Source organism: Danio rerio, chromosome 20 (genome assembly GCF_049306965.1).
Source record: "Danio rerio strain Tuebingen ecotype United States chromosome 20, GRCz12tu, whole genome shotgun sequence".
NCBI classification, from domain to species: domain Eukaryota; kingdom Metazoa; phylum Chordata; class Actinopteri; order Cypriniformes; family Danionidae; genus Danio; species Danio rerio.
In genome coordinates this window covers 53,873,512-53,899,227 of record NC_133195.1, presented here as the reverse complement: position 1 = coordinate 53,899,227, position 25,716 = coordinate 53,873,512, and the positions used below count along the sequence as shown (strand labels likewise).

Below are 25,716 nucleotides of genomic sequence, written 5' to 3'. Positions count from 1 at the left end.
AAGAAATTTTAGATATTTAGACTAGAAACAGGACAAAAAATCTAAGCAAGAAAAGCATTTTTTGCAGTGTAGAGATGGTTGTGCGTGAACATCCCAATCAATAAGCAGTTTCTGAAATACTCAGACCAGCCCGTCTGGCACCAACAACCATGCCACAATAAAAGTCACTTAAATCACGTTTCTTCTTCATTATGATATTCGGTTTGAACTGCAGCAGGTCGTCTTGACCATGTCTACATGCCTAAATGCATTGAGTTGCTGCCATGTGTTTGGCTGATTAGAAATTTGCGTTAACGAGCAGTTAGACAGGTGTACCCAATAAAGTGGCCGGTAATTGTATCTCTCAAATATTGTTCAAGTCTAGTTATGAATGGTTTTAAATAAGTGCAGTGACTATGAGGCCTGGATTTGATGCCAGGTTGTGTGTAGGTGAGCAGATGTCCAGGTTTATCCTCTGATTCGTCCTCTCATTACTGCAGAAAGCCTGAAAGAGACACACAGCATCTGTCTGTCTTTCTATAAGGGTCGGGAGATGATGTGAGGAGACATCACAGCCAGAGAAAGAGGCTCTTTAAGGATGGTCTTATATACAGTATGTGACCCCTGTTCCTCTGATGATGCTGTTATAGTTATTTTTGGCAGATCCTCCAGCAATGACCCTGACCCGTCCCTTACCCATGATTACACACGCTTGAACACACACACAAACATGGAGACGAACGTGTGCAAACATTAAACTCTAGCTACACAAGGACTCATTCTGTTGTGATTTTGAGAGTGTGACAGCACTTTTAGAGCTACATTTTATTATGTGTAATAAAGCAAAACAACTAAATAATAATAATAATAACACAGTGCATGGTGGCTCAGTGGTTAGCACTGTCGTCTTACGGCTAGAAGGTCACTGGTTCGAGTACTAGCTGGGTCAGTTGGCATTTCAGTGTGGAGTTTGCATGTTCTCCCCGTGTTGGCGTGTGTTTGCTTAGGGTGCTCTAGTTTCCCACAAAGTCGAAAAACAGATGCGCAATAGGGGAACTGATTAACTTATTTGGCCATAGTGTATGAGTTTCTGTGAAATGTGAATGAGTGTGTATGAGTGTTTCCCAGAACAAGGTTGCAGCAGGAAGAGTACACAGACTTACACAACTGAAGCTGCTCATAGACCGGTTACACACACATACATACAGCTCACTTTGACACTCTCATTGCTGAGTCTTGTTTGGTTTAAACCAAGTAACATTACTAAGCCTTCCCTGGTATAGTTTACACGTGTTCTGACCCTAGCTTTGTTTTATTGTTGTCTTTATTAATCAGGGATAAAATAAAATAAAATAAATCATAAAATAAAATCATCCAATTATTAGTATTTTTTTCCGACTTAGTCTCTTTATTAATCAGGGATCGCCACAGTGGAATAAACCTCATAAAATAAAATAAAATAAAATAAAATAAAATAAAATAAAATAAAATAAAATAAAATAAAATAAAATAAAATAAAATAAAATAAAATAAAATAAAATAAAAATCATCCAATTATTAGTATATTTTTTTACGGCTTTCTCTCTTCATTTATCAGGGATTGCCACAGTGGAATAAACCTCATAAAATAAAATAAAATAAAATAAAATAAAATAAAATAAAATAAAACAAAATAAAGTAAAATAAAATGAAATAAAATAAAATAAAATAAAATAAATAATAAAATAAAATAAAATAAAATAAAATAAAATAAAATAAAATAAAACAAAACAAAATAAAATAAAATAAAATAAAATAAAATAAAATCATTCAAATATTAGTATTTTTTCTGGTTTAGTCCCTTTATTAATCAGGGATCGCCACAGTGGAATAAACCTCATAAAATAAAATAAAATAAAATAAAATAAAATAAAATAAAATAAAATAAAATAAAATAAAATAAAATAAAGTAAAATAAATTAAAATAAAATAAAATAAAATAAAATAAAATCATTCAAATATTAGTATTTTTTCTGGTTTAGTCCCTTCTTTAATCAGGGATCGCCACAGTGAAATGAACCTAATAAAATAAAATAAAATAAAATAAAATAAAATAAAATAAAACAAAATAAAATACAATAAAATAAAATAAAAATCATCCAATTATTAGTATATTTTTTTACGGCTTTCTCTCTTTATTTATCAGGGATTGCCACAGTGGAATAAACCTCATAAAATAAAATAAAATAAAATAAAATAAAATAAAATAAAATAAAATAAAATAAAATAAAATAAAATAAAATAAAATAAATTAAAATCATTCAAATATTAGTATTTTTTCTGGTTTAGTTCCTTCTTTAATCAGGGATTGCCACAGTGGAATGAACCTAATAAAATAAAATAAAATAAAATAAAATAAAATAAAATAAAATAAAATAAAATAAAATAAAATAAAATAAAATAAAATAAAATTAAATAAAATTAAATAAAATTAAATAAAATTAAATAAAATAAAATAAACAATTGATATTAGACTGAGTGATATTAGACTAAATGTTGTTATCTGAAAAATGCATCAAATTTAAATATATCTGCCCCCCAAACAACAACAACAACAACAAAAATCAAATAGTTTTCCATTTGAATGAATCTTAAACAAGTCAAAAACGCTGAACAGGAACATCATTAGTTTGAGGCCTGATCATCCCACCTTCTCCAGATAATCTCTGGAAACTCTGGATCTTCTGTTTGGCTCGGCTTAGCTGTTCCTCCAGAGACCGCAGTCGTCCTGAAGAAATTGGCCCGTCCGATTGTCCTTCCGGTATGCTGAAAAAAACAACAACACACACACAGTTTGTTAGCGAACTCTATCTCCGCAGCTTTAAGAATATGTGTAAACGGTAGAGTCTGCATCCTTTTTAAAACAATACCTACTGAATCATGCCCCTTTTTAGAAGATAAAGTAAGTCTCTGATGTCCCTAGTGTGTGTGTGTGTGTGTGCGTGTGTGTGTGTGTGTGTGTGTGTGTGAAGTTTCAGCTCAAAATCCCACACAGATAAAGTTTTCTAACTCTATGAAACTGACCCTGTTAGGTTTTAATCCTAACTGTGTCATTTTGGTGACTGTCGCTTTAAATTCAAATGAGATTGTGCTTTTATAAAAGAGGGCGGAGCTACAAATGCCATTGTGTCAGCATAGTGGCAGATTCAAACACAAGTCAAAGGTCCTATGCTAATGAGGGGGAAATGGTCACTAGTGGGCGCAGCTTTCCCCCCTCTGATGACACGTACAAAGGGAGAATGTCAATCAAAGTGTTTCTGCAGACTGCTTACATCAAGTCTGAGTATAAACAACAAAATTAATACATTTTTACCATTAGAAGCTGGATATATTCACAGGCTGTTGCCACATAACTGTGTTTAAACCCCTTATTAAAGTGATTTTTGCTTTATAGGTCTCCTTTAAAACATCTACATTATGAGGAAAGCAATCAGTCCTTCAACACTGTGCAAACACACAACATGAAAAACCACAGGCTCCAAATGTTGATCCACTGGAGCCTGATTATGAATAAAAATCATCCTAAACGTCTGCTGCGATGTTCAATGGCGTTTAGTGCGGCGCATAAATTTACCGCTTACATTTGTCTACAGCGTAATTGCTAATTGCGGTTTGACTGTTCATTTCTGTTTAGCTGATTTAGACTAAATCACCCTTTAACTAATGAGCGTTTGGGGAAACTCTGCATGACACGACAACAACTGCTCATTTCGTATCATTCATTAAAGTGCTGGACTTTTATTTTAGAGCTCGGTGTTTGCGGAATATTTCCATTTGTTTTTATCTGTCCGAAAACCACTGAGTAGATCGTTTATATTATGCATTAATATGGTAATCACGCATTAATATTAATAGCGCCTCTGCATGCATATGCATGAGAGTGTATATATGTGAAAGGAACAAAGATTAGCGTGGAGGAATCAATAGAGCATGTTAGCACAATTTGCAAGAGCGGAGGAGGGAATACTAATTGATTCAAAAGATGCAAAAAAAAGAGCTTTCAGTTTAAAGGAAATGAGAAAACAAACACTAGTGCTGAGGAAAACATCAGGCCCCTTTATATGCCAAAATGTAAAGCAGGAAATCAATACTTTTATTCAACAAGGACAATAATTAAAACAATAGATTAATCAAAAATTACATCCATGATGTTACACTGTATATATAAACACAACAGTTCTGTCTGGTTCTCTAATCCGATTGGCTTATAGCTGTGTAATACCCTGCAATAACAGGGCTCATAGAGCCTCTTCACTCTTGTGTATTATTCCGCCCACATAGAGTGACAGCAGATCAATAAACTCACTACAGTTTGACAAATATTTCTGCTGTTGGGCAACATAATGTCCTTTTGAGGCTTTTTTAAGGCGAGAATGTAGTTGTTTAGATTTGCAAAGCAAAACAAAAAAAAAAAGACAAAAAACAAAAAAACTAAACTAAACAAAACAAAACAAAAAACCAAAGCAAAGCAAAGCAAAGCAAAGCAAAGCAAAAAACACAAAAAACTAACAAAAACAAACACAAAAACAAAGCAAAAAAAAAAGCAAAAAACAAAGCAAAGCAAAAAAAAAAAACAAAAAAACAAAGCAAAGCAAAAATAAATAAATAAATAAAACAATGCATAGCAAAGCAAAAAAAAAGCAAAGCAAATCAAAACAAAAAAAACAAAGAAACAAAACAAAACAGAAGCAAAAAACAAAGCAAAGCAAAAAACAAAAAAACAAATCAAAGCAAAGAAATAAAAATAAATAAAACAGTGCAAAGCAAAAAAACAAAACAAAACAAAACAAAAACAAAACAAAAAAACAAACAAAGCAAAGCAAAGCAAAACAAAAAAACCAAAGCAAAGCAAAACATAAAAAACAAAACAAAGAAACAAACAAAACAAAACATAAAACAAAACATAAAACAAAACAAAACAAAAAACAAACAAAACAAAACAAAAAACAAGAACAAAAACAAAACATAAAAACGAAGCAAAAAAGCAAAGCAAAAACAAAACAAAACATAAAAAATGGAGCAAAAAACAAAACAAAACATAAAAACAGAGCAAAAAACAAAACAAAAATAAAACAAAAGCAAACAACAAAGCAAAGCAAAACAAACAAAAACAAACAAATAATATAACAAATAATATTAGACTGAGACTACATTTTGTTTTCTGAAAACTGCATCAGATTTAAATATATCTCCTCAACAATTCCACCCACCCTCACCCACTCCAAAATAATCTACTTGTTTTAAATTTGAATGAATCTAAACAAGTCAAAAACGCTGAACAAGTTGTCTGGTTCTCAAATCCGATTGGCTTATAGCCGTGTGATATCCTGCAATAACAGGGCAAATACAGCCTCTTCACCCTTATGTATTAATGTGCTTTTGAGGCTTTTTAAGGTGAGAATGTAGTTGCTTAGATTGCAACTTTGCAGTTTATTTATAAGGATAGTGCCTATTTTAAATATTTATCATTTCGGAGATTCAGCCTGTCAGCATCCATTAGCCTGTCATGCAGAGCAAAGACGGCAGACATTCCGCCAAAAGATGGTGACAGAAATCGCACAATTAGCCCTTAGAGGAGAAAAACCTACAATCAAAACAGGGGGGTTTTCCAGAAAGCTGGGTTAACTTACCATCTGCTAAACCCTGAACACTCAGTTGATTAAACCAAAACCTGCTTATGGCGAGTATGTTGGTTCCAAAACAGCTGTTAAGAGTTAGATAAATCAATCGGACGTTTTTGGAGACAGCGGAATACGTCCCGGGGGGTACGTACGGCCGTGTTTATTTTTTTCAAGCGAACGCTGCGGGGCGGTGTGACGCTGTTCCCTTTCGAGCTTGGCTTACCTCCTTAATGAGGGCTTCCCTGCTGCAACCCGTTTGTCCACTCAGCTCACCGTGTACGTCGGCAGGCTCGAGATGCAGAGAGGACTCCCAAAAATTAAGTGAACTAGTTTCGTGACAGGCTGAGAATGCGGTGAAATCCGAAAACGTGGTAGAAAAAAATAAATAAATGAAAATCTGGGCTTTTATTTTTTTGGACGGCTTTTGTAAACTGTTGCTCGAGTTTAAGGAAGCGAGCAGGCGGGCGGGTCGATCGGTAAAATTGGTTGGGTTCAGGGAAGGAGGAAGGCGAGTCGGGAGAGTCAGCCGATCGGCCGGTCGCGCAGTCAATCATCCGGTCAGTCGGACAGCGGCCTCCGGCGGGAGAACAGCGCGGGCGCAAACCGCTCTCGCGAGAGGCGTCTGAGGTGCGAAAAAGTGCGCAACAGCGGCCTCTCGCGGATTCGCGAAAACAAAAACTGCAGCCGTACGTACCCGCCGGGACGTATCCCGCGGTCTCCAGAAACGTCCTCCAGACTACGTTTCCACAATGAGCCTGGGTTTAAACTATTTCATAACTGTAACAAGAGGCAATTCAATCATAACTTCTTGATAAAACAGCTATCATAACATTATTGATCATTATGTGGCTCTTTTTGGATTCTCTGAAGCTATAGAAATTAAAAATGTAAATCAGGAAATATGGTGGGACCACTGTATTTGTTTGCATCCTTCAAAATGGTTAATAAGTATGTGAATTGGGACGCAGCGATAGAGTCAGGAACAGAGAGAGAGAGAGAGAGAGAGAGAGAGAGAGAGAGGAAGAGAAAAAAAAGACAAGTACAGAAGCTTGTGGCCCTCAGGTAAGGCTCTTTTCCCTTCGGCCCCTGAACATTTCTCTAGAGATTACACAAGGCCCCTATCAGCTCCACTCTGGCACAGACTGCTATACTCAAAACACACTTCAAAGAGCGCAGATGGTTCAGCGTTCAAGGCTAAGAATTATATATATCTGCAATATATGCAAATGGGAACTATATATACAGTTGAAGTCAGAATTATTATCCAGAATTATTAGCCCCTGCCCGTTCATGCCCACCCCCAATTTCTGTTTAACAGAGAAGATATTTCTTGAATATAATGCTGTAGTTTTAGCTTATAGTGACATTTAACGGCTTAACTGGGTTAATTAGGCAAGTTAGGGTAATCAGGCAAGTCATTGTATAACAGTGGTTTGTTCTGTAGACCAGGGGTCACCAAACTTGTTCCTGGAGGGCCGGTGTCCTGCAGATTTCAGCTCCAACCCTAATCAAACACACATGAACAAGCTAATCAAGGTCTTACTAGGTATACTTAAATCATCCAGGCAGGTGTGTTGAGGCAAGTTGGAGCTAAACCCTGCAGGGACACCGGCCCTCCAGGACCGAGATTGGTGACCCCTGCTGTAGACAATCTGCAAAAACACACATTCCTATAGCAATGATTAAAGTAAATGATCTAAATGTGTTTATGTGTATTTTTAGATTAGGGTAAGGCATAAAACTAAAAAATGATCCTCCATTTAAAATTTGTCGGGCTGATAATTCCCATAATTCTAATGAGTAGCCCAAACTGACGAGTAGCCCAAACGTCACCATGTAGGCTAATCATGCTAGCATAAAACTGGTTCCCTCGATGAAATCCCTATAGGATTATAGGGCTTAATTTGTGCCGGATCCAGCACCTCTGAAATCTGATCCGGACCCTCATTTTACTGATCCCCCCCCTCAACCGCCTCCTCCCCCCATCCGCTGTTTACTTTCACTTTCTTCCGCGACTCCCCAACCCTCTTCACTTTCGTCTGCTTCACTTTCGGACGATACCACCTCTACATCCTCAGGTAACATGCTGGATCCGTTAACCCGATCTGTTCCGGGACCTCACAATTCACAAATTAAGCACTGGGATTTTCCCATAGGCTTTTCGAAGATTGCGAATAATAGGCTCTGTGTTCAAACACAGTTCATTACACTTACACGTTTTGTCCAGCCGAATAATCCTCACACGAAAATACAACGTTGAGCACTTTTGGATCTTATATGCAAACGCAAGAACTGAAAAACTAACATTAGGCTATAAACAGACTACAGTGGCCTCGGGGTGCTCGACTGCACCACCCTGCTACAGATAACTTTTTTAAGCTTTTATTTAGAAATATAGTTCATGACAGATTTAATCTCTCAGTTTATTATATTATAATCCACGCTATATTCATTCAATATTTTGTTTTTTGTCACGAAGTACAGCAAAAAGCAGCCCATGCAGCCACATATGCTATACACTTTAGGGAAGAGTGTAAACACTGCAGTTCTGACAGAGCTAAATGTGTTTAGATGAAGAAAAAAAATGAAGAAAAATCAACTTATCACGTTAAAATGAGAGGTAACGTGTGTATTTTGACACATTTATTCACGTGTTTGCATTACTGAGAGCAGGACAGAGACAGGCTGCACTGGTAGGCATCATCCTAATATCGTTTGATTAAAATAATTGATCAACAAAACTCGACAACCTGTACAAGTGAAGGCAATACCTACACACAATATGAATTCCTAATTAGAAGAATACTACAAACTTTAAAATACTATTCATGAAAATACTTAAATAACAGACAAACCCAAATGCCCAACACAAGACCAGTTCACCTAGGCGTATAATGACGTATAATGTCATTTAGCAACTTGATAGCAACCGTCATTTTAAAGAACATAAGTGATTTTAAAAATCAAGAGTGTGCTGTAACTGATGTGTTTTATGTCGTAAAACAAAACGTGAAAGTATCTTGAGTTTGTGTTAGCCACTAACCTTATTTAAGCCATTATACTGAAAACCCATTGAAAAGGCCCATTGACTTTGGGACGAGGGAACAAGAACTGCTAAAACTCGCTTCCTGGGTTTTGCATACAAATTGACGTTATAGTTCCTCCACTCTATATTGGAGTTAGATTTGGACGCTGGAGGAAGGACGACACCATGGCTAAAGTATTTCTGTTGGACTGTTAAAGTTCTGTTTTAAAACTAATTTAGTCCACCAGAGCTGATGTAGTTTGAGTTGTTATGAATGGGTTATATGCACAGAAGTGTTGTTAAGCAACTGAAATCTCTCCCTGAAGATTGATGTGATTATTTTCATTTTCATAAGGTCCTTTCACAGCATCGATAATGTAGATTTCTATTTAGTTTAACAACAAAACAACAGTAAATAGCGATATTCCGCCTAACCTGCTTTACAGAGCTGAAGTCGGTTTTATATTCACATTGGTTCATTTCTGAACACTGACAGCCTGTGACGCGCTCATTATATTGTTTACCGCTACTTTGAATATCCAGTCTGGAATAGCATGCAAGTATGGCTTAGTAATAAGTGTAATTCCTGCACCCCGCCAACCACTAAGCATACAGTAGTCACTTTAGGACAAAGCGCATGAAGCTGCATTCACACCAGATGCAGAACACGTGGATAATTCGCGATAGCGCATAAATAGCCACGTAAACATTTGAGATTACTCGCTTCATTCGCGCATCAAACCCCGCTTCATTCGCGCGTCAAATTCACTTCAGAACCGACGCGAATTTGCGGCATGGGCTCGCTTCTGTCTGCCCGGTGACTCTAGCTTCATTGCTAAATGGCTAACATGGATTTTATGAAGAAAATAACAGTGTTTATGTGCTTTATGAAGGCTGAAAAACTGTGTCGATATGTTTAGGGCCGTGTCTGAGTCCACTAGATCCTTTCAGAGGTGTATCCAGCTCTGTGAGCTCATAAACTCCTCCAGAAACTGAACCATGATGACGGAGGCTTTCAGCGGTGCTTCTGTTTGAGCCGAGCCCAGTTTGTTGAACTTTTTGTCGGTGTCGGCTGGAGGATTTCCCCCGGGACACAAACAACAGGTGATACGTCACAATCACGCCCCCACAAGAGCAAGCTCCTGATTGGTTAACGCGGCGCGAATGTCCGCTGAAGTTAAGATTTTCAAACTTGAGCGATTTGTGTAAAATGCGTGTTAAGCGCATCAAACGAGCAAAACGTTCAATTCGTGCTGCGCCATTCGCACATATAGCGTCATTCGTGCATATCGCGCCGCAGGATGTCTATTCGCACATTTGCATTGACTTAACAATCAAGTAAATCACTCGCGCTTGACGCGCACTCCGCATCTCGTGTGAACGCAGCATGAGAGAGTGAGACCAGCAATAAAGGCTAGGTGATTTAGCCTAAAATTAAAATCTCGATTAATTGACGATTTTAACTTGACAATGATTGATGAACAATTATTCATTTATTTATTTTTATTTCATTTATTATTTTATCCATTTATTTTTGTACAGTAAATATGAATGTTTTTCTTTGGTATAAGCGGCTGATGTTGTGTAGCGTTTAAGTTGTCCATGCTCGACATGTTGGCAGAATAATGTAACAGAGCAGGGTCATGTGACTTTACAAGCGGTGAGGAAAGTATTCGAAAAAACTGACCAGGAAAAATGTAATCAATGTTCGGTTCTGAATGACGCTTTTGATTACAATTCAATTAATTACGCAGGTCTACCAGTAACCCTTGCATGCATGAAATATTACACATTATGACAAGTTTTGCTTGCTACACAACTGAAAATGTGCTAGAAACAAAATAATCATTGGGAAGTGTAGTATTATAAATTATAATAAAGTTTTCTAATTGGCGAATGACAGGATTGGATTGTCTGTCATCTTTAAGGTGAGCGTTCTTGACTTCAGAAAGTGTGACGTTGGACAGAAGGGGAAGCACTTAGGTTTCAAAGCTATTATGCTATCGTTAGCATTTTAACAGATCACCTTCTGTACCTTTAAGGGGGTCAATAATATTGACCTTAAAATGATGTTAAAGAAGTTCATTTATTTATAAAGCACATTTAAAAGCAGTCACAAGACTGACCAAAGTGCTGTACATAAGACAAGGTAAAAAAATACAAAGACAGAATATAAAAGCACAGAAATAAGGCAAGAGAAACGTCTGTAAATATATACATTTTTTTTAAATTAGAGGTAGAACGAACTCTTAAAATAATCTTAAAAACCCAAGCTAAAAAGGTACGTTTTAAGAAGAGATTTAAAAATGGATCATGATGGAGCCATTCTAATCTCAGGGGGCAAGGTGTTCCACAACCAAGGACCTTCCACAGAGAAAGCTCCGTCCCCTCTACGTTTTAGCCTACTGTGGAATTGAAAGTAAAAAAAAAAAAAAAAAAAGTAAAAACTGATTTTATTCTAGCCAAAATAAAACAAATAAGACTTTCTCAAGAGATAAAAGTATTATAGGAAATACTGTGAAAAATCCCTTGCTCTGTTAATCATCATTTGGGAAATATCAGAAATATTCACAGGAGTGTGTATAATTTCGACTTCAACTTTATATCTGCAATATATGCAAATTAAAACTATCTATATATAAATATATGCAAATGAAAAGTGCCCGAGGATATTGAATATAAGTATAAATGAAACATGTTATTAGAGTGCAGAAAAGCTCAGTTCAGTTCCATCTAATGAGTGCAGCATCAGAGGAGGCCCAACTTCAAAAACTGCTGACGGAGAGCTAAAAAACGGGGTCTGATGCTGAAGGAAGCGGCGGCCAAATGACATTACAGCGAGTGAATTACTGTCAGTCACCGCCGAGAGGAAATCACACAAGTCGCAAGATTAGTCAGGAGGGGATGATGGAGACCGAAGCCTGGAGATCACACAGATATGGCCGTGACAAAGAGAAACGGCGTAATCGTTTTGAATGTGGAGTGAACATAAAGGCTTAAACCTATGGTAAGTGTGCTGTAAATTCTCTAAGTAATCAGACTCGAGACTTTCAACCGGTGGATGATGAAATAGGAGGAAAAAATCCCACACACTGGCATTCAAGGAAGGACTCGGGTTGTATCTAGAGAGCAGAACACCCGAGGCTTGAAGAGTAATAACACACTCACGCTTCCATAGCAACTGCATAACAATGCTAGCGGCATGTCAAAATCTGCTGTGCTTTTTCTGAATTCCCTTTTTTGGATTCTATTTTTTATCGATTAAATTAAATTGGAGAAATTAAAACACCTGTCTAATGAATGGAAATCAGGAAACCTATCTATGGTTTATAAAGTTAAAACGCAAAGAAATAAACAGTAATTTAATGCCCTGCTAGATTTGTTATTCATAATTTCATATACATAACAAGAATTTGTTATATCATGTTTATATAAACACTATGGGCCCTTTCATACACCCGGCGCAATGTGGCGCAAGGCGCGGCGCAGTAGTCTTTTGGTAGTTTCAGCTCGGCGCAAGAGTCGTTTTGAGGCGTTGCGCTACGCTGTTTAAAGGGCCATGACACCCCCCACTTTCGGTTAAAGTCTACTTCAGAATTTTTTCAAAAGATGCATGATTAATGGGCGTGGAGCTCCGCGAGCATCAGGCAGGAGTGGGCGTGGCCAGCAGGGGAGAAGGGGAGCGAACGAAGCTAGCTCACAAAATGAGACAAACCGTGAGGAGACGCATGAGTTTATAGTTTACAAAGTTAAAATGCAAAGAAATGAACATTGATTTACAGAAATTCACAATTTATATTATTATAAAGATAAGTGTGTTCATGTAAACACTATAAATGAGGACTTCTCCCTCAATCCCCGTATCCAGCAGACTCAGTGCAGCAGGTCTCCTGACCTGTCTATTTTAACCATTATCCCCGCTGGTAATCTGGAGGATTTAGGCAAACACAGCAGCACGGCGATGTGTCTGAATGTGAACGAACTCCTGATAAAAGACAGCGTCCGCCATTCTCCAATTCTCGTACTGCTCTCCCGACAAAAATGCTAGCAGCACGCACACAGCTTTGCTGTATGATCGGCCCTGACAAGATCGCGGGGGAAAACATGCAACAAACCCCGTGGATCATGGAAACAAACGCATATGAGCCTTCATGAACGGCTAAATACTATGTGCCGTAGGTCCGTGACGTGTCTCACAGCTCTGGCTTGACTCTGGCAGGTCTCATGAATAATTAAGCAGCCGGCTCTCCTTATAGGATAAGAAAACTCCACTATAAATAATAATGAGAAACCGACGCATCATCGTTGCACTTGCAGTACTGCGCTGCGTCGCCGATTTTGACCCCGCCCCAAAAATCATTTTAAACCCGGAAGCTAAAATTAGCAGACAAAAGCTCAAAATTATCCAGTTTTCCCCATAATTAAAGCTGACCGGTGCTAACATTGTCTTAACTGATGCTCAACACACACAAATCTGTTAATATATAAAAAAAGTTATCCGGGGTGTCCTGAACCTTTAAATAGTGAATGCATTAGCGCTCATTTGTGCGCCCATAGGCGTTCTGGTCTAAAAAGGAAGGCGTTCTGAGGCGGACTGCAGGCGCGTTGCTATTTTGAGAAACTATAATAGATTTTTCATTACACCAAAACAATATCGGTCTAAACTCTGGCGCAAAGTTGGGCTTCGCTTACGCACTGCTTAATACGCACAAGAGAGCAATAGGCAAATATCTTTACATATGAAAAAAGTTTAAATATTAAGGATATATATAGGATATAATAACAATAGATATAGGATATAAATATAAAGGATTAAAATATTACAAAACATATTATTTTCTAGCCTACATAAATATGAAAAATCACTGCTTTTATGCCTTCATCTCGGGAGGCTTTTTCAGTTCATTCATAACTGAGAAGATAAATGAGAAGATAAATTAGAAGAGCAGCATTAATGTCACAATGAGGATAGATTTATGGATGCAAGGCCATAAGGACACCTGCGTTCTGTTCTGTAACTCATGATAAGGCACACCTGCATGAGCGCCCACACTCATTTGTACTGACATCTAAAAAATTATGAGTATCTATTAACTTCAGCTGAACTTACAGTTGACAGCTCAGTGTACAGTGAACAAGATATATTGTTGGGCATTGTTTTTTGGCTGAGTCATCACTTTTGAAACAGGAAGAAAAGACCTTAACTGTACATGGGTAATACCCCTGAAAGAACCTGAGATTCTATTGGTGGCCGGCACCTGAGAGATTTAAGATCCCATTAGCGGAGAAGCTGATGGAGGTGTGTAATGTGTAAATTTGGATGGAGTATTAAGACACAGAAATGTATTTAAACTGTGTGCAAGCCTGTGTTCAGCACACACTCAAACCACCTGTCTCTGTTGTTACTGATGCTGTAACAATAAACTGCTTCGCCTAAAGACTTCTGAGATCTCAGACTTTGTAATGTTTTGAAAAGTTTGACTTGGAGACTTAGAATATTTTTGCAGACCAGAATCTTTTTTCCATAACAGAAGTCATGCTTAGACAGGATACAATGATCTAGAATGGCCATCCCAGTCCCCAGACTTGAACATTATTAAAAATCTATTGATTGATTTGAAAAGGGTTGTTCACGCTTGGCAACCCAAGACATGATTCACAAACATGCAAATTCAATTAATTGAATAATATAAATTTTAATAATAATTCCTTACATTTATATAGCGTTTTTCTGGGCACTCAAAGCGCTTTACACCATGGGGGGATCTCCTCATCCACCACCAGTGTGCGACATCCACCTGGATGACGTGACGGCAGCCATTTTGCGCCAGACCGCACACCACACAGAGGAGACAGTGATGAAGACAATTGGAATATGGGGAGGGCCATGATGGACTGAGGCCAGTGGGCAGATTTGGCCAGGATGCTGGGGTTAAACCGCTACCCTTTTTGAAGGACATCCTGGAATTTTTAACGACCACAGAGAGTCAGGACCTCGGTTTAACATCTGATCCGAAAGACGGCGCTCACTGAGCAGTATAGCATCCCCGTCACTATACTGGGGCATTAGGACCCACACAGACCGCAGGTTGGGCGCCCCCTGCTGGCCTCACTAACACCACTTCCGGCAGCAACCTAGCTTTCCCATGTGGTCTCCCATCCAGGTACTGACCGGGCGCAGCCCTGCTTAGCTTCAGTGGGCGACCACGTGACAGTTGCAGAGAGCTAGCTGCCGGCGTTTGGTGAAAATATTTATGATTTCTACTTGTGAATTCACAAATTGTGCGTTTACAAATTAGGTTTTGTAAATGTGACCTGTGCATGTATGATTTTCATTTTGTAAATGTATTATCTTTGAGACTGATCTGCCTCTATACTTGGCAACCGCTACACTGAAGAATGTGTGCAGTGAAATATTTCCATGCCTCGGTAGCAGTTTTAATTGCACATGTAATGATGTTGACGGAGAGCACACATATCTTCCGCCAGCCCGAGGGTTTGACCGCTGCGACTCCAAAAAACAAAGGAACATCTCGCAGTGCGAGAGACGGAGCTTCATAATAATGCGAAGCAGCACAAACAGGCCGTTCCATTTCTCTTCAGCAACGCCTGCAAACATTTTATTGCTTTGAGCATCAATTCCCATGGTAATGTATCTTTCCAGCAGTCACTTTATGATTGTAGTATGTGCATATATAAATTACATAAGACATAAAATTGCCTTCTGGCATTTGAAGAGCGCTAGTTGAAGATATTCATTTAGAAAATAAACCGTATAAATAAATGGAGGTTGACTTGTTGTTCACATCTCTGCTGTAGTACTTGGATGTAGATGGCCATAAAAGATAAATATGCGAATAAATATATACACTATCTGGCAAAAGTCTTGTCGTCGATCCTAGTTGAAAGGGGGATACATAATAACTTGACTTGATCATTTGGAAAAGTGGCAGAAGCAAGATTTTTCTGATGAATCATCTGTTGAACTGCATCCTAATCATTACTAATACTGCAGAAAACCTGTTCTCACAAAAATATACCTTCTTACAGAAATCAGTCAAGTTTGGTGAAGGTAAAATCATGGTTTGGGGTTACAATCAGTATAGGGGTGTGCGAGAGATCTGCAGAGTGGATGGCAACATCATCAGCCTGAGGTATCAAGACATTTGTGCTGCCCATTACATTACAAACCACAGGAGAGGGACAATTCTCCAGCAGGATAGCGCTCCTTCTCATACTTCAGCTTCCACATCAAAGCTCCTGAAAGCAAAGAAGATCAAAGTGCCCCAGGATTGGCCAGCCCAGTCACCAGATATGAACATTATTGAGCACGTCTGGAGTAAGATGAAGGAGGAGGCGTTGAAGATGAACACAAAGAGTCTTGATGAGCTCTGTGAGTCCTGCAAGAACGCTTTCTTTGCCATTCCAGATGACTTTATTAATCAGTGATTTGAGTCATTTCAGAGATGTATGGATGCAGTCCTCCAAGCTCATGATGGAGTCAGACACAATATTCATTCTGTTTCCACTGCAGCAGGACTTTATATTCTATACTGGACATTATTTCTGTTCAGCGACAAGACTTTAGTCTAAGCAAAGTCAGACCTTACTGTCCTAATGAAATCATTCAAAATCAAGGTGTTATCATATTTTGTTTTGGTAAAATAAGCACCATCTAGAGGTCTTTGCCTTTCATTTAAGCTTTTTCTGATACCAAACTCTAACTCTAGTTGATCAACTAGAAGTCAAGTTATCAATTGCTGTTTCTAAAACTTGGATAGGCGACAAGACATGTGTCATTCATTCATTCATTCATTCATTTTCTTTTTGGCTTCATCCCTTTATTAATCTGGGGTGACCACAGATTTGAATGAACCGCCAACTTAACAGCATATGTTTTACCCAGCGGACACCATTCCATCTGCAACCCATCTCTGGGAAACATCCACACTCATACACTACGGTCAATTTTAGCATACCCAATCCACCTGTACCACATGTCTTTGGACTGTGGGGGAAACCGGAGCACCAGGAGGAAACCCACATGAACACTGGGAGAACATGCAAACTCCACACAGAAACGCCAACTGTTGTCAATATATAGTAGTCAATACATATACTGTTATAAAAAAATAACATCAACAAAAATACACTAAATGGCAATACACTTATTATAAACTTGGAAATGCTGTCTGACCCATTGAACTATTATTAAAACTAAATGAATAATGAAAACACAAAAACATTCTGCATTTCTTCCTTTTTATCCATAGTTATATATACATATATATATATATATATATATATATATATATATATATATATATATATATATATATATATATATATTTATATATATATATATATATATATATATATATATATATATATATATATATATATATTATATATATATATATATATATATATATATATATATATATATATATATATATATATATATATATATACCCTCCCAGGCATGTCCTACCAATACCCTACTGGTAGGACATGCCTGTAACACCCCCTTAGTTAGGCGTCCAGGAGGCATCCAAAACTCAACTCAACTCACTTTATTTCTATAGCACCTTTACAAATCACAATGATTACCAAAGTTCTGTACATAAAACACATAAACGCATGTAAAAATACATAAAAACCAAAATACATAAACTCACATCACATGATTAAAAGCTATAGAAAATAAGTGTGTTTTCAGTGACTTCTGAAAAGACTCAAAAGTTTGAGCTGTTCTTAAAGAGAGTGGAAGATCGTTCCAGAGTCTTGGAGCTGCTACGGAGAAAGCTCTATCACCTCGACATTTTAAGCGTGATCTAGGAACTTGCAAATAGATACGATCTATAGAGCGAAGAGATCTCACAGGTTGGTGCATAATAATTAGCTCAGAAATAAACTCAGGGGCCAGGCCATGGAGGGATTTATAAACATACAACAGAACTTTGTACTGAATACTAAACTGGATTGACAGCCAGTGTAGAGAAACTAGTACAGGTGTAATGTGTTCTTGTTTTTTGTGCCTGTTTAAAACAGATGCCCGAGCCACCTCTTGATGTGGAGGAGCAGCGTCTCTACTCCGAGCTCCTCCTAGGTGACAGAGCTCCTCACACTATCCATAAGAGTGCGCCCTGCCACCCTGCATAGGAAACTCATTTCAGCCGCTTGATTCCAAGAACTTGTCCTTTCAGTCATGACCCAAAGCTCAAGACCATAGATAAAAGTATGAACGTAGTTGGCCGGTAAACCGAGAGCTTTCAGCTCAGCTCCTTCTTTACCACAACAGACCAGTACATTGACTGCATTACTGCTACGGCTGCACCAATCCACCTGTCAATCTCACATTCCATCCTTGCCTCACTTGTGAACAAACCCCAAGATACTTGAATTCCTTCACCTAGGGTAAGGACTTTCCTCCAACCTGGAGATGGCAAACCCCCTTTTTCCGGTGGAGCACCATGGACTGGAACATGGAGGTGCTGATTCTCATCCCAGCCGCATAACACTTGGCAGCAAAAAGCCCCAGTGTATGCTGAAGATCTATATTCAATGAAGCCAACAGAACAACATCGTCTGCGGATAACAGAGATTAAAACCTGTGGTCCCCGAACCGGATCCCCTCCAGCCCAAGGTAGCATTGAAATTCTGTCCATAAAAATTAGGAACAGATTTGGTGACAAAGGGCAGCCCTGCCGGAGCTCAACATTCACTGGAAACAAGTCTGACTTATTGCTAGTAATGCAAAACAAACTCCTTCCCTGTTCATAAAGAGAAGAGACAGCCCTTAACAGAGCACCTCTGACCCCATACTCCATTTATATTTACATTTACATGTAGTCATTTAGCAGATGCTTTTATTCAAAGCGACTTACAAATGAGGACAAGGAAGCAATTTACACAACTATAAGAGCAACAATGAATAAGTGCTGTAGGCAAGTTTCAGGTCTGTAAAGTCTAAGAAGGGAAGGGTTAGTAATACAAGTTTTTTTTTTGAGTACAGTTAGTGGTATAGCCAGAGAGGCAATTGCAGATTAGGAAGTGAAGTATAAATTAAAAAGTTGAGTTTTTAGTCGTTTCTTGAAGACAGCGAGTGACTCTGCCGTTCTGATGCAGTTAGGGAGTTCATTCCACCAACTGGGCAGATTGAATGCGAGAGTTCGGGAAAGTATTTTCTTCCCTCTTTGGGATGGAACCACGAGGCAACGTTCATTCACTGAACGCAAGTTTCTGCAGGGCGCATACATCTGCAAGTGAGAGCAGATAAGGAGGAGTAAAGCCAGAGGTGGCTTTGTAGGCAAACATCAGAGCATTTAATTTGATGCGAGCAGCAGCTGGCAGCCAGTGCAAACGGAGGAGCAGCGGAGTGACATGTGCTCTTTTAGGTTCATTGAAGACCACTCATGCTGCTGCGTTCTGAAGCAGCTGAAGAGGTTTGATAGAGTTAGCTGAGAGCCCTGCTAGTAGAGAGTTGCAGTAATCCAGTTTGGAGAGAACAAGAGCTTGAACAAGGAGTTGAGCTGCATGTTCAGATAAGAAGGGTCGGACCTTTCTGATGTTGTAGAGTGCGAATCTGCACGATCGAGCAGTTCTAGAAATGTGGTCAGAGAAGTTTACTTGGTCATCAATCGTTACTCCAAGGCTTTTCACCATTCTGGATGCAGTAATGGTTGCCAATCCATCTGGATTGAAAAGTTATGGTGTAGAGTCGGGTTGGCAGAAACTTCTGAAGATGCTGAAGATGATGATCTTTCATCCAGTGTGCAATGACCGACAGGCAGGCTGATATGCGAGCTGGAACCGAGGGATCATCAGGGTGAAAAGAGAGGTATAGCTGGGTATCTCCAACAGCACCCTCCACAGAATGCCATGGGGGACACGGTTTAATGCCTTCTCCACATGTGGACTGGTTGGGCATACTCCCATGAACCCTTGAGCACCCTGGTGAGGGTACAGAGCTGGTCCAGTATACCACGGCCTGGACAAAAACTGCATTGTTGCTCCTGGAACCTAAGTTCAACCCTTGGCCGGATCCTCCTTTACAGTACCCTGGGAAAGTCTAAAAGTAAGTATTGTAATCAATTATAGATATAAAAAATACAATCAAATACTTTTCATATAAGCTTGGCAAACGGTAAATCATTCTCTTCTGCTAATAATTACTCCAGACTTCTACACGGTGTGTCATTTAGGATGCAACTATTGTCTTCAATTGCATCTTATTTAAATATGAGCACTAGCTGGTCAAACTCCACTAAATCCAGCTCTTTAATGATTAAAACTGGCCCAGTTGCACAGGTCAAGGACACTGCTGGGTCTATCGGAGATCCTGAGATTGGGGTTCAAAGCGGATCAATGAACGAGGCACACCAGACACAAACAGCACAGAATAAAACACACAAGACATTGATCAAATCAAGATTTCCATCTGAAATAGATGCAGCTCCTTCAGCCTGACAAGAAGACAAATGAGCACAGCAGCTTATATTCACTGCAGACTTCCCTTAAACAGCTCTGTATAATCAACACTGCTCGTTGTGGCTGCTGTAATCTGTAATTATTCCTTCGATTAGTAGTTCTGCAGTCTTGATTTTGTCCAGGCAGATCAGGTCGTCTGCTAAATCTCACTTTCTCTGATGTTTGCTCTGCGCTGGAGGAAAGTTTTGCTGAGTTTCTTTCCTCAGCGTAAGCTCTTCATGTAAAAAAAAGTTACGGAGATTTAACGGAGGCCAGATAGTAAGTGCAGGTTAACACTCCTCTGACCTCTTTAGCCTCCTTGTTAGACCTTCCCATGCGGAAGGTCGCCGGTCGATCCCAGCTCGGATTGGGTTGGGTGGTGTGGGACCGGCGGGGTTACATTGGTGCTGTGACCCAGATGGGAGTGAGGTTTAGGGGGGGAGTGCAACGGAGGCCAGCTCGTAGGTGCTGTGCAGGTAAACCTCACTCCTCTGACCTCTAAAGGTGCTCCAGTGACAAACGCTAGAGGCCATTGTCTTTAGCCTCATTGTTAAAGCAACCTACTCCCATGCGGAAGTTCGCGGTTCGATCCCAGCTCGGAGCGGGTTGGGTGGTGTGGGACCGGCAGGGTTACATTGGTGCCGTGACCCAGATGGGAGTGAGGTTTAGGGGGCGAGTGTAACGGAGGCCAGCTAGTAAGTGCTGTGCAAGTAAACCTCACTCCTCTGACCTCTAAAGGTGCTCTAGTGACAGACGCTAGAGGCCATGGTCTTTAGCCTCATTGTTAGAACAACCGACTCCCATGCAGAAGGTCGCCAGTTTGATCCCAGCTCGGAGCAGGTTGGGTGGTGTGCGACCGGCAGGGTCACACTGGTGCCGTGACCCGGATGGGAGTGAGGTTTAGGGGGGCAAGTGTAACGGAGGCCAGCTCGTAGGTGCTGTGCAGGTAAACCTCACTTCTCTGACCTCTAAAAGTGCTCTAGCAACAGACACTGGAGGCCATGATCTTTGGCCTCCTTGTTAGAGCAACCGACTGCCGTGCGGAAGGTCGCTAGTTCAATCCCCGCTCAGAGCGGGTAGGGCGGTGTGGGACCGGCGGGGTTACAGAGACAAAAAGAAATGTGACATACATTGATTTTTATTGATTTAGATAGTTGAAAGTGCCGGCAACAAAGTGGCTCAGTGGTCAGCACTGTCACCTCACAGCAAGAAGGTCAGTTGTTCGAGTCATGGCTGGGCCAGTAGTCATTTCTCTGTGGAGTTTGCATGTTCTTCCCGTGTTGGAGTGGGTTTCCTACAGGTCCTTCGGTTTTCCCCACAATCCAAACACATGCACTTTGGGGCCGTGAACTAAACTGACCATAGTTTATGTGTGTGTGTGTGTGTGTGCGCGCGCGCGAATGGGTGTTTCCCAGTGCCGAGTTGCAGCTGGAAGGGCATCCGCTGTGTAAAACATATGCTGGATACGCTAGCGGTTCATTCCACCGTGGCCACCCTTGATAAATAAAGGGACTAAGCCAAAGAAAAATAAATGAATGAATAACTGAAAGTATAATATGTTAACTTAAAGCATGTTTAAATAAGCACGTCAATTATTATTTATTTTTGTTTTATTTCGGCTAGAATATATACATTTTTTACTATTTTAAGGTCAATATTATTAGCCCCTTTAAGCTATTTATATTTTGGTAACACTTTACAATAGGGTTCATTAGTTAATGCATTTACTAACATGAACTAGTCATGAACAACACATGTACAGCATTTATTAATCATAATTGAACATTTACTAATGCACTATTAACATCCAAGTCCACGCTTGTTAACATTAGTTAATGCACCATCAGTTAACATGAACTAACACGGAACTACTGTATTTTCATTAACTAACGTTAACTAACATGAACAAATACAGTGGTAAATGTATTGTTCATGTAAGTAAATGCATTGATTAACATTAAATAATGAACCTAATTGTAAAGCGTGACCTATATTTTTTTCAAGTCTACAGAACAAACCATCGATATACAATAACTTGCCTAATTAGCCTGATCTGCCTAACCTAATTAACCTAGTTAAGCCTTGAACTGTTACTGTAAGCTGTATAGAAGTGTCTTGAAGAATATCTAGTCAATTATTATTTACTGTCATCATGTCAAAGATAAAATAAATCAGTTATTAGAGATGAGTTATTAAAACTATTATGCTTAGAAATGTGTTGAGAACAATCTGCTCTCCGTTAAAGAGAAATTGGGGAAAAAAATAAACAGGAGGCTAATAATTCAGGAGAGCAAATAATTATTATGACTTCAACTGTATGTATATAAATATATATATATATATATATATATATATATATATATATATATATATATATATATATATATATATATATATATGTTATTTTTTATTTTATTTTATTTTTTTTTTTTTAGCCAAACTTAAAGAACCAAGACTTTCTCCAGGAGAAAAACAAGAGAAAATACAGTCAAAATGTTCAACAGCACTTTGGAAATATTTGATAAAGAAAAGAAAAAATTACACAGGAGGGCTAATAATTCTGTCTTCAACGAGATATCTTAAATGGTTTAAAATAATTTTACTCAGAGAAAAAATAAAAAAATAAAAAAAATCAAACATTTTTTAAAACATGGGATTTTGTTTTCATGGAATATCTCTTCTCCTCTTTCATTTCCCCTGTTGTGTTAAACACAGGAGCTGACTCCAGAGAAATAAACTCACACCAGACAGAATCAGGTCAAGCACTGTAAATATTAGAAAGAGTCTTCAGCAGCAAAGCACACAAACCACTGACATGTCAATCAGCTAAAACTACTGTATAAAAGCACAACACATCTTCATACTAAACCTGTCAATCAAATACAAGTTCCTAGCATGTAAAGAGCTTCTGACAAATGACTAAATCTAAGAAATTAAATAAGGGGGGGGGGGGGGGTGGAGTTAACAAATCAATTAATCTGTTTGTTTAGATGTTTTTGTTAAAACGTATGCAATGCTAAAAATTTAAATAAACCATTGTACAGGCCCGCCTGGTCAAAGGGTTGGTTCTTTTTTTTTCAAAATGTGGACTTTTTTTTTTTTACTGTTATTCACCTCATTTTCTATTTAATTATGATGTTTAAATACTCCAATAAGTGGCATTTTAAGCACTATTTTTAGCTGGATTAGCTTGTTGTATCCTCCATGTGTGGCGCAGTGGGTAGCACGTTCTCCCTGCCTTCGCGGGGGTTTCCTCTGGGTGCGCCAGTTTCCCCCACAGTCAAAAGACATGTGGTACAGGTGAATTGGGTAGGCTAAATTGTCTGTAGTGTGTGGATGTTTCCCAGAGATGGGTTGTGGCTGGAAGGGCATCCGCTGCGTAAAAACTTGCTGGATAAGCTGGCGGTTCATTCTGCTGTGGCGACCCCGGATTAATAAAGGGACTAAGCCGACAAGAAAATGAATGAATGATTGATTTATAATAAACAAATAATAATAAAAAAAGAGTTTCACGATTTTCTTCAAGCCTCTCTTGAAAATTCATCTAACAACAGCCTAATTAGTATAAACAGCAAAAGTCAGTCTAACCGTAGGTTCACACCGAAAGCGGCGAGAGCGTCAAAGTAGCCGGAAGTTCCCCCGGTTCGGTGGCAAACAATCAAAATGAAGACGTCCACCGCTTGATCGGAGTTCAGAGAACACAGACCTGTGAACTTTGGTTCCGACCACAGTTGTTCCCAAGGGTTTGATGATTGCGGTCGCCGGATTTCCAATTATTTACAATGTTTTCTTACAGTAACATGCATTAAATAAGTTACTGGCGAGTTACTGATGTTCATTAATGTTATATATATTTATACTAAAAAAAGCGGGAATCTCACCCAACGTGACAGTACAAAACAGTATAGCTGCTTCTGGATATTTCCGACATATGGACACATATTGGATAAATATGGTCAAATAAATAAATAAATGAAAAAAAGTGCGACTGCTGAGAGTGCAAGCAGCTAGAAACACCGGCCCTTGCGGACAAAAAACGGACCGGCCCGCCGGGAACTCTCCCGGTCCCCTCGATTGGGCAATCCGGGCCTGGTACAACTGTCTGCTTTTGTAAAAAGACCGAAAACATCCATCCCAAAAGTCCATCAAACAAGTGTTTACATAGAAAAAGAATTTAAAAGTGTGAATAGCCCCTAAGAGCGATATGTGTATTTACCGTAACGACTGAGCCATGCGACGTAGGTCTTCATTCTGCTGCTTCAGTCTCTCCAGTTTAGTGAGGATCTTGGCGAGCTCACGGCTTGATCTCGGCGCATGTTCGCTGTCTTTCACCAAATGTCCACCAATGTAAAAAAGCAGCGTCCCCCAGGCCAGCAGGACCAGCGCAATCCAGCGCCACGAGCCCGTCCATGGACGCATTTCTGCCGCCGAGCTCTGGTCACCACCGACACACAGCCATGGTCAGTCTGAAGATTAAAAGGGGCTTCAAAAGAGGAGCGTCCAGATGAAAAACAAATAAATAAATGAGTAAAAACACACAGCGTCTACGCCGGGACGTCAACACAGAGCGGGTGTTTGTGCATCGTGGCACGTCAGGAAGGCAGATCCTCCATATTCTGTTCCTGGAGGTGATGGTGGTTCTGGATTTGTTATTTTACTGGCATCTCATTGGAGATTGAGTCCAAAAAGTTGGGTTTTCTGAATGCATTGCCATTCTGTTGAAAGAAAGAGAAGAGAACGTCAGAAAAAAAAGATCAGTTATTAAAAAACTAGCTAAATGTGTTGAAAAAAAAATCATATTTACTTTAAAGAGCCCATATTATGGGTTTTTGAAAATTCCCCTCCATGTAGTGTGTAACACAGCTCTAAGTGAAGTGAAGTATCCAGCTAAGTGTTTCGCCATGACGTACGAACGAAACCAAGTTATTCACGTGCACGCGCAAACCCGGGAGATTTCAAACCTGAGGCCCGCCCTCTGACGCAGAAACCCAGACACACACACACACACACACCCCCACAAACACACACACAAACATGCCGGTCGATTGAAGTCACACTGCAGATGGATATATTGAGTCTCTAGCCAAAGATGAATCCTCAGCATTAAAGCCAAGCAGTTGGAAACTACTGGAAACTTCTGGAAACTACATGCTACAAAGAATACTTCATCAGCGTTTGTTAAAGGAAGGATCAGTAAAGAGTAACTTACTGATGGACGTCAGGATGGATTTTTCTTCCTCCATTTCTCAAGTGTAAGTACGTGCGATTAAAGTTGTCTCGTTTACTCTAGCTTGCAAATGTATTTAGTTGTGATTTGTTACTTGTAACCGCGTGTACTGTATCAGGTCAACTGGCTATATTCTCTTATCGCGTGCAAAGTCACGTTAAAAACACGACGCGTGCTGCTTTGTTAACGGAGCTCCGTGGACGAGGAGTAGTGTGTGTGTCTGTGTGTGCGTGTGCGCGCACTGTCGTCCGGAGGTGTGTGTGTTTGTGTGTGTGTGTGTGCGCGCTAAAATCCACGCCAACACTATCGAGCGTGTTTGAACTGTGATTACTTTTATATTGCTGATTGGCTATTGG

The 25,716-nt window shown here is 39.2% G+C and overlaps 1 protein-coding gene across 16 annotated transcripts in view; it reads right to left on the bottom strand.

Annotated features, from left to right (window-relative positions):
- The window catches only part of fut8b (fucosyltransferase 8b (alpha (1,6) fucosyltransferase)), a 218,550-nt gene that overhangs the window by 77,040 nt on the left and 115,794 nt on the right, over nucleotides 1-25,716 (bottom strand). For 12 of the 16 annotated variants that reach the window (XM_073933785.1, XM_068215731.2, XM_005173822.6 and 9 more), the window contains 2 exons: nucleotides 24,350-24,848; nucleotides 2,669-2,784 (listed from right to left, as the gene is read on the bottom strand). In XM_073933785.1, the coding sequence (XP_073789886.1) occupies nucleotides 2,669-2,784; nucleotides 24,350-24,552 (319 nt within the window). In that variant the 5' untranslated portion in view covers nucleotides 24,553-24,848. Of the gene's footprint in view, nucleotides 1-2,668; nucleotides 2,785-24,349; nucleotides 24,849-25,716 lie in introns of those variants that run through there. The other 4 variants (XM_073933787.1, XM_073933786.1, XM_073933796.1 and 1 more) reach the window with 1 other exon arrangement.